We start from the raw sequence: 15,322 nt of genomic DNA on the forward strand, positions 1-15,322 counted from the left end.
AGATTCCAATTTTTTTTTCCAGGGGCTGTAGCCAAATCCTTTAATTCCCACCTTTTATTACTTCAGTAGCCATGGTCTAATGAACCGTTTATGCCTTAATCATCTATCAAGTAATAAGGACATATTGATTACATAGAGGCAAGTAACAGCAGGGGGGGGGGTGCTACATAACCAGATTATCCATTTATTAGTTCTATCTTGTACATAAGCAGCACTTATACAAAAGATGTTGTACCATTCCCTTAAAGAAGCATACATTACTTTTTTTTTTTTTATTTGTCCCCCTGCTGTAGGCGGGTACATGCACTTACCAAAGATGATCAGTGTCCTGCGGTGTCGCTTCAGTCAGGTCCTACAGCACTGTTCAAATTCAGCAGATGTCCATGTGATCTCTTCAGCTTCAGCTCTGCAGCTAGGAAGCTCTGAAGTCGGTGTCTCCAATGCATTTCTATAAGAGGGCTCCCATAGAGATGCATTGGAGACCCCAACTTACAGTCTTCAATAGCCCTGAAGAAAAGGGATTAGAAGTGTGGTGACATCACTGCATGGCGCCATGGGACATCGATTCAAACTGGTGCTGCCAGGGGACAAAAAAAATATATACAGTGGTACCTTGGTTTAATAGTTACTTGGATTAAGAGCGTTTTGGTTTAAGAGCTCACAGTTGTTCAAAATTGTGACTTGGTTTAAGAGCTCCCTGCACTAGGTGGGAGGTGGAGCAGGGAGGGGCATGGCCTGAACAGGGTGGTCTACAGCCCTGTACTCTGACCCAGAAAGTCTCCCTCACCTTCCAAATCATAGCAGATCCATTTCAGGCTGGGGCTTGCATCAGGGGATAGGACTGTGGAGGTAATCTCTCCATAGCTGTAACCCCTCTCTCCCCGGACAGAGAGTGCCGCATGTATGTGCCCACATCTGCCCTGCTCATTCCTTCATGCACCCTGCAGTCTCTGTCCGTCCTTGTGTTTTCAATCCTCTCCTTTCCTGCTATAATGTGCCTGCACTCACACGCAGCCAATATGGGGATCTGCAGTTTCATCCTTTATCTACACACTGCTGCTGTTTTTCAGGTTTATGCAGTTACTATACTTTATACTCCACATGCTGATACTATACTGTACAGTAACTTATAATATCACATATTCTGCTGTTTCTAAATCTTTATTTCATTTGTTTTACATGTTATTCGGAATAAAAAAACCATTATTTTTGGAGTGTGGAACCAATTGTCTGTATTTCAATGATTTCTTATGGGAAAATTTGCTTTGGTTTAAGAGTGGATTTGGATTACAAGCACGGTCCCGGAACGAATTATGCTCATAACCCAAAGCACCACTATATATATATATATATATATATATATATATATATATATTGGACTACTTCTTTAATAGGACAAAGCTGCCCTACCCTGCACAGTGTACTTGTGCAAACACATGAAAGTACTACAGAGCCTGCAGCTCTCAGCTCAATCAGCTGATCACCAGGGAAGCCAAGAGTCGGGCCCCCACCGAGAGGCAATGAACTCTGGTCACCCCTCTAATAAGGGAATTGGTTTTCTTCATGCATTTCCCTATTTCTTTAGCATCACTTTAAGCCCCTTACAATCTATACTGTACACTGTGCCGGATACTTCTGAGCAATTAAGATTGGATTTTCCAGGCGCTTCTCATCAATTCCTCAGTGACGGGAAGTAGGCCGCAGTTCACAGCCTGAAGAATACAAGCGGAGGGAATAAGGGTGGGACGAGAGCCGAGCAGTGGAAAACTACAGTCAACACTGGCAGAGCTTAAACATTAGAGCTGAAAACAAGGCGATCTGTAAAGCGGGCTCAGGGACTCTGAGTATATGAGATTTACATAATGCTAAGCTGACAGATGGAAGAAAAGGCAGGGAAGCTTGACTGTAGTTCTGTAGATGACCCTATGGCTATTTACATAAGGGCCAGTGCAATACGACCCCTATAAAGTGATTGTTCTGCAAAGGTAAAGTTAGATCACTGGAGGGTGAGGGGGTAAGACAGGGATGGGGAACCTTCCACCCTCCAGCTGTTGCAAAACTACAACTCCCATCATGCCTGGACAGCCTTTGGCTGTCCAGGCATGATGGGAGTTGTAGTTTTGCAACAGCTGGAGGGCGGAAGGTTCCCCATTACTTGTGTAGAAAGAGGTGAAATCTTGCGTATTTAGTATAAAGCATCATGTCAGAAGAAAAGTCCAATATATATGAGTAAGTATTTAATAACACAAGCGGTTATGTACTAAACAGCATTTATTATTCTGCTTACTGCATATACACTACACACATGGAGTACATACAATGTCATAGGAAAAGCAACATATTAGGTTAAATACTGTAACAGCTCTCGTACAAAATATGGAAATAAGTGCTATTCAACCAATGGAGGAGAAGAGACCTAAAATATCCTGAATGCTGAGGGGGGTCATAAGACCCCGATAATAGTATGGCACGTGTAGTGGGTGTGGAGAGCAGACAATGGGTATCAATGTAGTGGAAGACACCAGTTTAGATCTTATACTAAGAGAACTAACTTCAACTCATTGTGATAAAAAAAAAAAAAACAGCAAAACATGTGGTGAACTACAAGACCCAGCATGCATTCTCAGGAACCCACACTTCGTTTTCCAGAAGAAAGAACAGAGGAATTGCACAATGCAATGCAGATGCTTACAGAAACAGACAGGTCAGGACAGGTTGCCTACTTTTGGAGACAATAAAGGGGGAGCTGATCAGGACTGGAGAGGAGCGAATCCCGAGCACAAACCTGAACACACTGCATTTAATTACAGGTGGCTGAAAAAGTTGGATGCAGCCCTAGCGAGTCCTGGACTACATGGATATGGCCTATGGCTGTATCCATGTTTTCCAGGCTGCATCCAACTTCTTCAGCCGCCTGTAATCAAATGTGGAGCAGTGTAGCTACCCAAGTGTGCCTTATGCTATAGATCAGCGATGGAGAACCTTCAGCCCTCCAGCTGTTGCAAAACTACAATTCTCATCATGCCTGGGAAGCCAAAGCTTTAGCTTCGGCCGTCCAGGCATGATGGGAACTGTAGTTTTGCAACAGCTGGAGGGCCGAAGGTTCCCCATCCCTGCTATAGAGAATAACCCCGTTATCCAGTGCTATCCACGTTAGACAGGTCGGTAGACAGGTCCTCTTTAACATCCTGCTGCTTCCGATGAGTATCCAGTCCTACCAGTCAATATATCATGTTCATTCTTCGCCGCTACATGGTGGCCTCATATCCAATTTTTTCATAATAGGTCTTCAAGGAAACTGGCACATCCATTTTTTTTTTTTAGTGAGAAAATTATTTGGTATACATTAACTTTACAGATGTAATCTTCATAAAAGGTGGCCTGTTTTACATCCTAGAGCCGCATTAACATTTAGAAGCCGTCGCTAATCTTGTCTGACATCTTTGATTTAGCCAAGTCCCTATAATACAATAGGAATGACAGGGGATTATCCTAGCTTTAAAAAACACGGTTGCAGTCTTCCAGAAACAGCACCGCTCCTGTCCTCAGGTTGGGTGTGGTATTAAAATTCAGCTCCATTGACTTTAATGGAACTGAGTTGAAGACCCCCAAACACCCAGGCTGAGGACAGGAGCGGTGCTGTTTCTGGGAGAAGGCAGACAGGTTTTTCTAAGCCTGGATATCCCCTTTAAATCTCAACTCCTTGCAGTAAAGTACCTGGTGTGAAAACTGCACTTTCCAGACTATGCAGGCATTAGTTCGGCAAGGATTACTGGACGATTTCAGCTCCGAACGCTACAGAATTGTGAATGCAGCTCTTGACTATAAGACAGATAGAAATGCTAAAAGTTGTCCAAAAAGAGAACCTTTCATGTAAACTATTAAATACATGTGCAAAAGATAGAAGTATGTACATTGTGTTCAACATGATAGCCAAAAATGTCAAAGAGAGAACATATAAAAAAAAATTTAAAAAAAAAATGAAGGAGTGGATTGTCTAACACGGGAAGACAAGATGGTTCAAGACTAACAAAGGCAATGGGTTGTACCTGTACAGAGGTACAGAAGTAGCAAATGCAATCATTGGGAAAAGGTGCTTGTTGTGGTGCCCCCTGGTGGTCTTTTGTCTGTAATTTTCTTTTGAGTCCAAGTAAAACACTTATACTCAGAAAATAAACTCAAAGTAGTCATTAGCTGACCAAGTCTAAACCACTGAAATCAATGGGGCCCTATATGTATATGTGGACATTTGTGAACCCCGCAGAAATCTGATATGAACGAGACACTTCTGCATCAGACTCCAGACGGCGTGCTTTGTTTCAATGGCGGAGTTCGGCTTCAGTGCAACATCAGTGCTAAAATTTAGACACAATAATGGGAGAGATTTATCAAACATGGTGTAAAGTGAAACTGGCTCAGTTGCCCCTAGCAACCAATCAGATTCCACCTTTCATTCCTCAGACTCTTTGGAAAATGAAAAGTGGAATCTGATTGGTTGCTAGGGGCAACTGAGCCAGTTTCACTTTACACCATGTTTGATAAATCTCCCCCACTTTTGGCAAAAAAGTAATGGTGTTTACACAGACAGATTATCCCACAGATTTTTGAAGCCAAAGCCAGGAATGGACTTGAATAGAGGAGAAATCTCAGTCTTTCCTTTATGACCTGTTCTCTCTCTCTCTCTCTCTCTCTCTCTGGCTTGGTCTTCAAAAATCTGTCAGATAAATCTGCCTGTGTAAATCCACCATAAGACAACTAATAGTTGGGTCTAAACAAGTGTCAAACTCACGACTCTCAAGCTGTTGCAAAACTATAATTCCCATTAGGGTTAGGCAATTAGACAAGTTAATTTGATTTAATCCCCTTTGGGGGGGGGAGGGGGGCTAACGGTATGATTTTTTTCTAACCCCAGATGCTGGGGGGTGCTCTTTCCTTCACCCTTCAGCGACTAGAGCTCTGGCCTGCACAGCCATCTTGACAGGACTGACCTCCCTTGCCCCTCCAGGCAAGGATGAGTAGCGACAGTCAAGCAGGGACAAATGGTGATTTTTGGTGGGTGAGGACACTGGTGGAAGAGTGGAGTCGGTCTATACACAGTATCAGGACCAGCACAGTGCACACGTAGTAGACTGCCACAGTATATACAGTGCCAGCCTCCGTACTGTGTATACAGACACTGCAATGCCACAGTACATACAGTGTAAGTCAGTGTATACTGTGGCAATGCAGTGTCTGTGTACACAGAACCAGGGGCCAGCACTGTATATACTGTGGCAGTCTCCACCATGTACACCAACACTGCACTGCCACAGTATATACAGATATTGGCAGCTCTTCTCATTGCCTACCATGAGGCTTGAGGGTTAGATATGAAAAAGGGGAATTTAGCACAAAGAAATAAATAAATCATCCTTAATATAAAAAAAAAAAAAATTTGATTTAGAGCTTTACAATTAAAAATAAAAAATTGTAGATTTGCAACAGCTGGAGGGCCACTAGCTTAACAGCCCTGGTCTAGACAATCTAAAGATACACCAGACTTAATCTGACAGCGTTTACACTGTCTAAGAATTAGCCAGTTTTAGTAAATCTGGGCCAAATATGCTTTCGAACATCCAACAGAGAAACTAATATTTTCCCTTTAAATGGGCATGTCAAAGTTTACAGTGCAAACACATGGGGACTAAAGCCCCTATTACACGGGGCAACGGAGGAGAGCAAACAAGCGCTGTCAGTGCTTGCTTGCTCCTCTATACCTGCTCGCTGCCAGCGCTAGTACACACTTTGGCAGCGAGCGGGTGAGTACAGGGGTGACTGCAGGGAGCTGCCCGGGTAATCGCCCGGGCAGCCCATAGAAGATAGGTGCAGTCTGCTGCCGCCGCCCCTGTTCCGCAGAGCGACAGCAGCAGATCGCTGCTATATTAGTCATTAGTTTTTCAACATATTGAAAGACAAACGACAGCAACGTTCAGCCGACATCGTTCATGTTGGCTGATCGTTGCCTTCTATTACACAAGACGTATTTGGCCGATAATAGTTTCATGTAATAGAGCCTTAACTCTTTAAGGTGGAAATACTTCTGTTAATAACTGGGTCTTAGTGCTTTTCAATTATATCCCAGCTCATAAAATCCACAATGGGGACCAACTTGGGTACCAAGGAAAGGGTAAGTTCTATAATCTCTAGTAAGTGCCATATCGAGAAAACACTACTCAGATTATATTACAGAACCGTCTCTCATAGACCTAGGTTCTGACTACCATACCACCCTATAGCTGACAAGTGGCGATGACAATGTACTGCTTTCTTGTGAAAAGACGGCAATAAACCTAGATGGTGGTACAATGAAAAGCTGCTGGATGGCTGTCACCAACAACTGTGTTCTCTAGTAGATGCAAGACCGTCTGCTGTGCAAGGACAGGTCTTACCCCTATATTGCTTGTTCATTTGAAAAACCATGGCATAAACGTAGGTTGTAGCAGCTTAATTTCAGTATAGCATTTAGAGGAGACACTTAGTGGAATACGGGATGTGTCTTTGTTGTATTGCTTCTACCAGCAGTGACTGGGCACAATACAGAGACCCCCTTTAAGATATGTATTGTTCTAATGTAACTGTACTGATTGGCTATAGAAGAAAACCAAGGGAAGAACTCTAGATACCTACTCTGCATATACTACCCCCATGGGCCTAGAAGGCGATGACTGGTTCTGCACTGTAAGGTGGTGCCTAATACAACAAACCATTGTAAAGCCTCAGGTCACAGGGTGCAACTTCCCATGGGGGGGCTGAAGAATAGCAAGCGAGACTAACCCATTATCTGCCATGCAATTTTCCTCTTGTACAAAAACGTCACAGGGCTAAGTAGTAAGCATCATGCCACTCGATGAAAAGAAGTGATGCGAGAAGTTATCAGAACCTTAAAGCCTCAGAATCGCAGGCAGTAAAATCTCAAAAGTTACTGACAGGCTCCGATGACATGAGAATTAAACTGCACCACTATGATTGTAATGTCGTCTCTGTACATCCGTGCCAGTTCTTCTGGAAGACTAAGCATCTTTGATAGTCGCTCGTGGTCAACGGCGCCAAATTCGTTGTTGCCGACGGCATGCCTTATAAGGTGGGTGGCCGCGTTTTGATCTTCGAAAACAGAAGAAATCCTGGCCCTTCTTTCCATGAGAAGACCCTGCATCTGTCCCAAGGTAACTTTATAACCTCCTACTGCTATAGGCTGCTGATGGTGAACACCAGTCAGATACTCTCCTACGATCCTCACCACATCTTGTCTATGCATAGTCTCCCAGAGCCCGTCTGTAGCCAATATAAGGAACTTATCTTTGGGTCTTAGTCTATGATAGATCACCTCGGGTTCTGCAGATAGGTACGGTGGGGTGTGGTAATTGGGAGGGATGAATTTAGTGTATTCATTGTCGTTCAGCTGATCGGGTCCAGACTCCACCACACGTTTCTGAAGGTCAATGCTCCATTTGAATTTAACATCCCCGAAAGCTCTGAAGGGCATCAGTAAGCCCAACAGCCGGTCCTGCTTCACCACCGTCTTCTCCTCCTTTGGATGTTCTGATTTGAGCCTCTGAACTTCAGACTCATTTTGAGCGTTGTGATCGTAGGACATGGTTACTGCCGACCAAGATCCGTCATCTTCCTGAACTCCCAGCAAGGCACGACTATCTCCCGTGTTGGCCACGTGCAAGTCTACGCCGTCCACATGAGCCACACAAGCAGTGGCTCCCGAAAAAGCCACTCTTAAGACCCAGTAGTTCAGAAAAGAGTTAGGATCTCCGACTTGAGCCTCCAAGGACAGGTCATTGTCCAGTCTCTTAAACGAATTGATCAAAGCCTCCTTGACGTCAGTGGTCTCCCCTGTGTTGAGATCGATCAGCTCTTGCCAGTAGGTCCGTAAACTGTTAAAGTACAGCTTGGACGCTTCCTTACTGAAGTAATCATTTGGATGCTTGTGCCATTGCAAGATGGGTAACAGAGCTCGGCCGCTTTCTACTGCATGTTCAATCTCAAGTAGCGTCTCCTGAGGTAGCAATGAAACCGCAATGTAATAGAAGAGTCTTTCACTAACAGCCTGAGCACAAGCACAGCCAGCATGGCCGTCAAACACCCCCAAGAGCATGCCTCTGGTCTGTAAACATGTAGCCGCGCTTCTTCTGTCCTCGATTGGAGCGTTTGCGGGCAGCTGGTTGCTGTCAAAACCGAGGATGGAACTGATGTTCTTCCCGTCAAATTCGGGGACTTTGAAACTGTATTCATTGGCTTTTAAGATGCTGTTCACCTGGGGAGGGGTAAGGTAAAACCTCTGTGGAGTAGTCACATATTGTCGCAGCTGAAAACATGGCTCCCTGGGTCGTCGAAAGGCCGAAGCAAACGTCCCGTCTGCTCCGCATCGGAGCGACTTTAGAGACGGATACCGAGACCTACAGCATAGAGGTTTGTGGTGACAGAAACACACAGAGCTGCAGATCCGACCAAGTTCACAATTCCTTATGAGGGGAAAGAGAAGCTGTGTGGGGACAGACATTGCATCAAGTAGTAATGATGGAGAACAACTTCTTCCTGGAAAACCTGCAGAGAAGAAAAAGAGATTATAAGATGTCCCAATTATGAAGAGAAATTATTCATAAAACCGCTTACGAAGTCTCCATAGCATTTATGGGTTAGGGTCAAATACAGCACAGGGGTCAAACTGGCGGCCCTCCAGCTAATGCAAAATAACAATTTCCATCATGCCTGGAAAGCTAAAGCTTTGGCTGTCCAGGCATGATGGGAATTGTAGTTTTGCACCAGCTGGAGGGCCGAGGGTTTGACAGCCCTGAAATGGAGAATCTGATCTAGTCACAGGGAACATTGTACATATTCCAACGTCATAAACATTTTGTGCTAAATATGCCGAGAGTGTGACATGGCCATGTAAGGAAACTATGCACACAGATTGCCAGTGAATTAGAAGGGAAGAAAATGTCTGTGGGTTGTAGTTGGTATTGCACTGAACTAAATGGAACACACATGTAATACCACCTGTAGACAGATGGGGCACTGTTCCCAAGTGATAACCATAAATTTTACACACACAATTATTTTTATATATAATATTATATATATATATATATATATATATATATATATATATATATATATATATATATATATATATATATATATATATATATACCCTCAGTAAAGAAATCTGAGTATTCTGCCATGAATGGTGACCAGCCTGCAGGTCCATATTGTAGGAAGGTGTTCCTGTATCATGCACTTACCATAGGGAAGCATTACTGATCTTATAGCTCATACAGATTACACAGCATGCAGGACACAAACCTCCTGTAATACAGATTTACATAGAGACGGATATAGGCAGAGGACATTACAGTAGAGCGTCACCTCCAGGGCATACAGATTACATGTCACATGCAAAACCCAGAGCGAGAGCTGCGAAACGCTACACTGAGTGCTGAGCCAGATGAAAGGCTCCAGGTATTTATAGAGCTGCTGTAACCGGAGCTGTGCGGGCACTGCTACATCATGGGAGCTGCGGCTATCTTACCTAGTAATGCTGAGGAGTCACATTATGCAGTATACTGGTTCTAGCACAGTGATTTATACAGCATATACATCATAAATCTATGAGCTATCCCAGCAGGAGCGAGCTGAGGAGTCATCCGTCACCCAAGATACACAGAATATGCTGAGCATTTCTTGGATCAGAACACATGGATCTGACGCAGCTGAGTAGATATATTATAAGCCAGCCGTCTCCATTACAGTGCTGATCGTGCATTAGTCATTGACCTAAATTTCCTATCATACACAGGAGGGGGCTCTGCTCAGTGAGCCGCCATATACAATCTACTGTGCAGCCACACTGGGTGACTTTATGGACATAACATTAAGGGGTAACCCAATGATTTAAAGTGATGGCAAATAGTTCAGATGGGTCATCACTTTGTGGGGTTCAGACGACTAATATATGGTTTATGGGTATGGAGTGATCCAATAACAGCTATGTCACTATGGGTGCAGGCGCAGTCACCCCCCTCCCCAGGAATAACTAAACCCTCCCCTGCCTGGATATCCCCTTTAAGAGTATTACATGACATGACATGGCAGCGTCCATCATACCGATCCACAAATGCTTAAGCAGATCTACATCAGATGGATGACCATAAGCTTGGACGTCTAGTCCTGGGACCCCGACTGCTCCCCACCTCTGTGTCTAAGCAGCTACAGAGGTCTCTATACTGCTTCTCAAGTACCGCTGAGCTGACAGGACATTGACTTTCCTTAGCACCAGATCCGCTTTGTCACAGAGTTAGGCTACCACCACCATTCGGATACACCCTAGCTATATCCCATCAGTGTAAAGTGGAAATATACAAGCTCTTTGTTGACCTGGGACCATATAACCTTGTCGGTGTCATTGTGCAGACCCGGCCTCCAGATTACTAGCTTCTCATATGTCACAGTAACATGTTACTAGGCTCTACCCCACCAATAACAGCAGACTGGAGTTTTTCCAATATTTGGGGGGGGTTACACTTTTAGACCATGTTCACACATGGCACGGACAACGTTGCATTGAAAGCAGCATTGAAATCAATGCAATTATTTCCTTGGCTGTAGTGTACAACGGCCATTGTTCAATAAACTGTGAATAATGGCCGTTGTTTGCATTGACTTCAATGCAACACATTTTAATATAAAAAAAAGACCGTTCTTTTCATAAAAAATATGTTGCGTAGGCATAACCTAAAGGGGAAGTGGTGTATTCTTTCCATACTGATACAGTGCTCTCTGCTGCCACCTCTGTCCATCTCAGGAACTGTCCAGAGCAGTAGCAAATCTCCATAGAAAACCTCTCCTGCTCTGGACAGTTCCTGACATATGGCAGAGAGCACTGTGTCAGACTGGAAAGAATACACCACTTTGCGCAGGACATACAGCAGCTGATAAGTACTGGAAGACTGGAGATTTGTAAATAGAAGTAAATTATAAATCTATGCAACTTTGACGCCAGTTGATTTGAAAGAAAAAAAAAAGCATCAGAGTACCCCTTTAAAGGAGTTTTCTGGTTTTATACAAACATAATTGCCATCTAGTGAGAAGAGATGATCTTCTAATTTACAGTGTTGCTTGATATTTATCAGGATCTCTGGTAAGTATAATAGACCTGAGGTCCATGCTATTGAGCTCAGAGTATTTCCAAGATGGGATACAACTGTATCCAACCATCACAGAGGAAGACGGGTCGATACAGTAGCAGCACGCCTGACTACTATGACGTGTCTATGTAGAAGACTAATTCCACAGGTCGTTTAGAGGAGCAAACGAGCGCTCTCAGCGCTCGTTTGCTCCTCGTTCCCCGCTCGCTGCCGCCGCTATTCAACGCGGCTGCAGCAAGCGGGTGAGTGCGGGAGGGGGGCGGCGGGGAGCTGCGGGGGGGCTGCCCGGGTGATCGCTGATCGTCCGGGCAGCCCATAGGATATAGCAGCGTCTGCTGCCGATGCTCCTATTCAACGGAGCGACGGCAGCAGATCGCTGCTATATCAGTCGCTTGTTTTTCAACATGTTGAAAAACAAGCGACTGCAACGATCAACCGACATGAACGATGTCGGCTGATCGTTGCACTCTATTCCACCGGACGATTATCGTCCGTAGCGGCCGAATACGAACGATAATCGTTCCGTGGAATAGGGCCTTAATGGTGCGTTTACACAGATAGATCTTTGAAGCCAAAACCAGGATCAGGTAATAAAGGAAAGACTGGGATCTATCCTCTTTTCAAATCTATTCCTGGTTTTGGCTTCCAAAATCTGTCAGATAAATCTTTCTGTGTAAACGCACCCTTATTCTTGAGATGTCAAGATAAGTCGGGGCTGCCAATGCCTTTAAAGGGGTAGAAATTATTCACAAAATAACACACATTACAAAGTTATACAACTTTGTAATGTATGTGAATGGCCCCCTTCCTGTGTACCCGGAAGTGTAGTGCAGTATACATACCTGATCCGTGTCGACCAACCCAGTCTGTAATCTTGTCAAAGATGTCATCTTCGGGAGGCCGGCTGACCCGCTCCTGTTATGACGCGGCAGAGGGGGGGCCGGCATGAGGGACAGCAGAAGCGGGTCGGCCGGCCTCCCGAAGAGGACATCTTTGACAAGATTACAGACTGGGTTGGTCGACACGGATCAGGTATGTATACTGCACTACACTTCCGGGTACAAGGGAAGGGGGCCATCCACATACATAACATACATTACAAAGTTGTATAACTTTGTAATGTGTGTTATTTTGCGAAAAATTTCTAAGTGCAGCACTACCCCTTTAAGCCCCTCTAATGCATCAGCCCACATGGGAAATTCCGAGTTGCTTTTTCTTGGGAAAACTTCACTTCTAACTAGGATGTGTAGGTGCACCTCCGGGCACAGCTCTCATTGATATCAATGGCCCTCACATAGTGCTTTAGTGACTACATTCAGGCCACTGAAATCAATGGGACCCATGCCCAGGCACATTGGCATCACATTTTGATGACACAAAGATGCCATGGAAGGCACAAATGCAATCTACCGGAGCCCTAACAGAGGCTGCTTAAAGAGTAAGTCATTTAAAACATTTTTGCAGAAATCAATAGTACAGGTGATTTTAAGAAACACTGTAATAAGTTTTATTAGGCAAAAAAGCCTCTTTCTGTACTCAAAAAGCCGTTTTGCAGCTGACCCCCAGGCTAAGCCATCTTCACTACAGAGGAGCAAAGTGTAGACGGGTTTGCTGAGTCCATTAAAACCTATGGAGGAGGGAGGGGCCGAGGGGGATGAGTGAGCAGGAAGAGGAGAGAAACAGGCCAGCAGTTTGGAGACTGTCTGCCGCTCCATTCAATGGAACTGAACAGCAAAACCTCACCCAAGCTGGAGACAAGAGTGAAGCTGTCTCTGGAAGAAAGTGGCCATGTTTTTGTAACGCTGGATAACCCCTTTAACCCTTGCAGACTTGCAAAGTGCTGCTTTAATAACAGGGACATGGTCTATGAGTCTTGTCACACGTCCATTTCAGGAAGGATCCCCCTTTAAACCCAAAACATACATGGGGGGGGGGGGAAGAGATTCACTGTACATTATTATCTAAAAGAAAACCTGTGCTGCCCACAGCAACCAATCACAGAACAGCTTTCATTTCCCCAACAGCAGAATTTGAAATGAAACCTAAACTGTAAATGGTTGCCATGGGCATCTGAAAGGAGTCTGGTTGCTATGATGGTATTGTGTCCTGTATATCCCCCATAGCAACCAATCACAGAGAAGCTTTAATGACACATACTGCTGCTGCTGCTGGAAAATATAAGCAGTCCTGTGATTGGTTGCTATCACAGTATTCTAAACCTCCAGTCTGTTGCCCATGGTAACCAATCACAGAACAGCTTTAATTTTCCAACTAATACTAGCTGCTCTGTGATTGGTTGCTACTCTAAGTCTCCTGTCCATCACCCATGACAACCAATCACAGTGCAGTTCCGAGTTCATATACCACTGCTGGATAATGAAAGCAGTCCTGTGATTGGTTGATATAGGCAACAATGGTAGTTTGTCTTCCAGGCAGCTTTTACCGGCGAGGAAACGTCCGCTGTGTGACCAGGCACCTAAGTCTATGATAAGTATGCGGTGACGGCCGTAACCTTCCCGTTACATAACATAAGGCCGCGCATACCACCAGATCCTTATCCGAGCGCTGCAAGATAGAGAAAGGAGGAGGAGGAGTATACGTACCGATCCGCCTGGGCCCGGGACACACACACATTCTCCTGTCACAACAAGCTGCGAACATCCACAACCTGCAACCGCCCGGCGGAAAGCACAGACCAGCGCAGGAAAAACAGGGGGACGGTCCCACATAGGACTGGAAGACAGACAAAAATAGCAGCAGAAGAGGGAGAGAGACGGACAGACAGTCAGTACGGGGGGAGCTGTACCTGCGGCCCCTAGTCAGCCCGCTCACATCACGGAGCTCCGGTACCGGCCGCCCTTCCGCCGAGCAGCGCTAATCTCCTCTGTGACGTCACGGCGCCCGTCCTTCAGCCGATCTGAAAAGAAGCTAAGATTCCACGCCACACCCTCCCCCCGGCCAATAGCGGCGCGTCTTTCTCGCGAAGCCCCTCCCACCCGTCTCCCGATTGGCTGATATGACAGAAATGCTCCCGCCCCTCCCCAGGCGGCTCTTTGAAGTGAGGTTGCCAAGAGCTCGGATACCAGGCATGGCGCGGTGATGGACGGGCGGGCGGGGCTGTGAGTGACAGGGCTGCCGGGGCATGGGAAAGCACATAGACTCCGGGGGAATAATAATAGCGTCTCCTTGTGTGTATGGGGAATTATGTGCGCCCCGTGGCCTGTATTCTAAGGCTGTGTTCCCACTTTGCGTTTTTTTGAAGTCAGCGTTAATCACATATATAGAAAAGATGGACACTTCCTAAAACCAAGCTGGTATTATATACTGTGAGGTTCCTTAATCTATGGCTCTTCAGCTAGTGTAGAACTACAGCTCTCAGGATGTCAGGGCATGATGGGAGTTGTAGTTTTGCGATCTGAGGTGTACCTGATGTCGCCCGATTTACATCACCTTTATGGAACCTCTATGGGAATTGCATTAGGCCGGGGCTAGGCAAAGATCGCTGTCGCACTGCAGCACAATCAATGCAGAACGACACAGCAGATGTTCTCTATATATGTCATGGCGAAATCTGCTACGTAACACTAACCTAAACAGAATTAAAGAGCCGCTGATTCTCCATGGAGCCGCCATGGCATTGCCCATTGAATGCTCTCTGTTGGCGCTACACCTCAGCCTGACTTCTAGCTACTTCTATGTCCCTCCCTTGTCCCTTGGATACTCACATATCACATCCTAGATCTCAATGAATGAAATCTTCTCATTGATTAATTTGTTCTGTACAAAGTGTGCTGACAACACAATGATCTCCCTACAACGCCTGGGCATGCTCCTGATGAGGTGCCTGTATGACCACCCTACAACGCCTGGGCATGCTCCTGATGAGGTGCCTGTATGACTTCCCTACAACGCCTGGGCATGCTCCTGATGAAGTGTCTGTATGATCTCCCTACAACGCCTGGGCATGCTCCTGATGAGGTGCCTGTATGACTTCCCTACAACGCCTGGGCATGCTCCTGATGAGGTGCCTGTATGACCTCCCTACAACGCTTGGGCATGCTCCTGATGAGGTGCCTGTATGACCACCCTACAACGCTTGGGCATGCTCCTGATGAGGTGCCTGTATGACC

At 45.5% G+C, this 15,322-nt stretch overlaps 1 protein-coding gene across 1 annotated transcript; it reads right to left on the reverse strand.

Annotated features, from left to right (window-relative positions):
- Nucleotides 1-4,532: 4,532 nt before the first annotated feature.
- On the reverse strand, nt 4,533-14,095 carry PDP1 (pyruvate dehydrogenase phosphatase catalytic subunit 1). Its single transcript, XM_069959866.1, has 2 exons — nt 13,999-14,095; nt 4,533-8,592 (listed from the first exon to the last, which is right to left on the reverse strand). The coding sequence occupies exon 2, from the start codon at nt 8,546-8,548 to the stop codon at nt 6,959-6,961; it is 1,590 nt and encodes a 529-aa protein (XP_069815967.1). The 5' UTR covers nt 8,549-8,592; nt 13,999-14,095; the 3' UTR covers nt 4,533-6,958.
- Between the last annotated feature and the right edge of the window lie 1,227 nt (nt 14,096-15,322).

The sequence above is a fragment of the Dendropsophus ebraccatus genome, chromosome 2, assembly GCF_027789765.1.
Source record: "Dendropsophus ebraccatus isolate aDenEbr1 chromosome 2, aDenEbr1.pat, whole genome shotgun sequence".
Lineage (NCBI taxonomy): Eukaryota > Metazoa > Chordata > Amphibia > Anura > Hylidae > Dendropsophus > Dendropsophus ebraccatus.

What these genes read in the sequence shown, in the direction of transcription:
- PDP1 (XM_069959866.1), bottom strand. Translation starts at nt 8,548, where the DNA reads ATGTCTGTCCCCACACAGCTTCTCTTTCCCCTCATAAGGAATTGTGAA.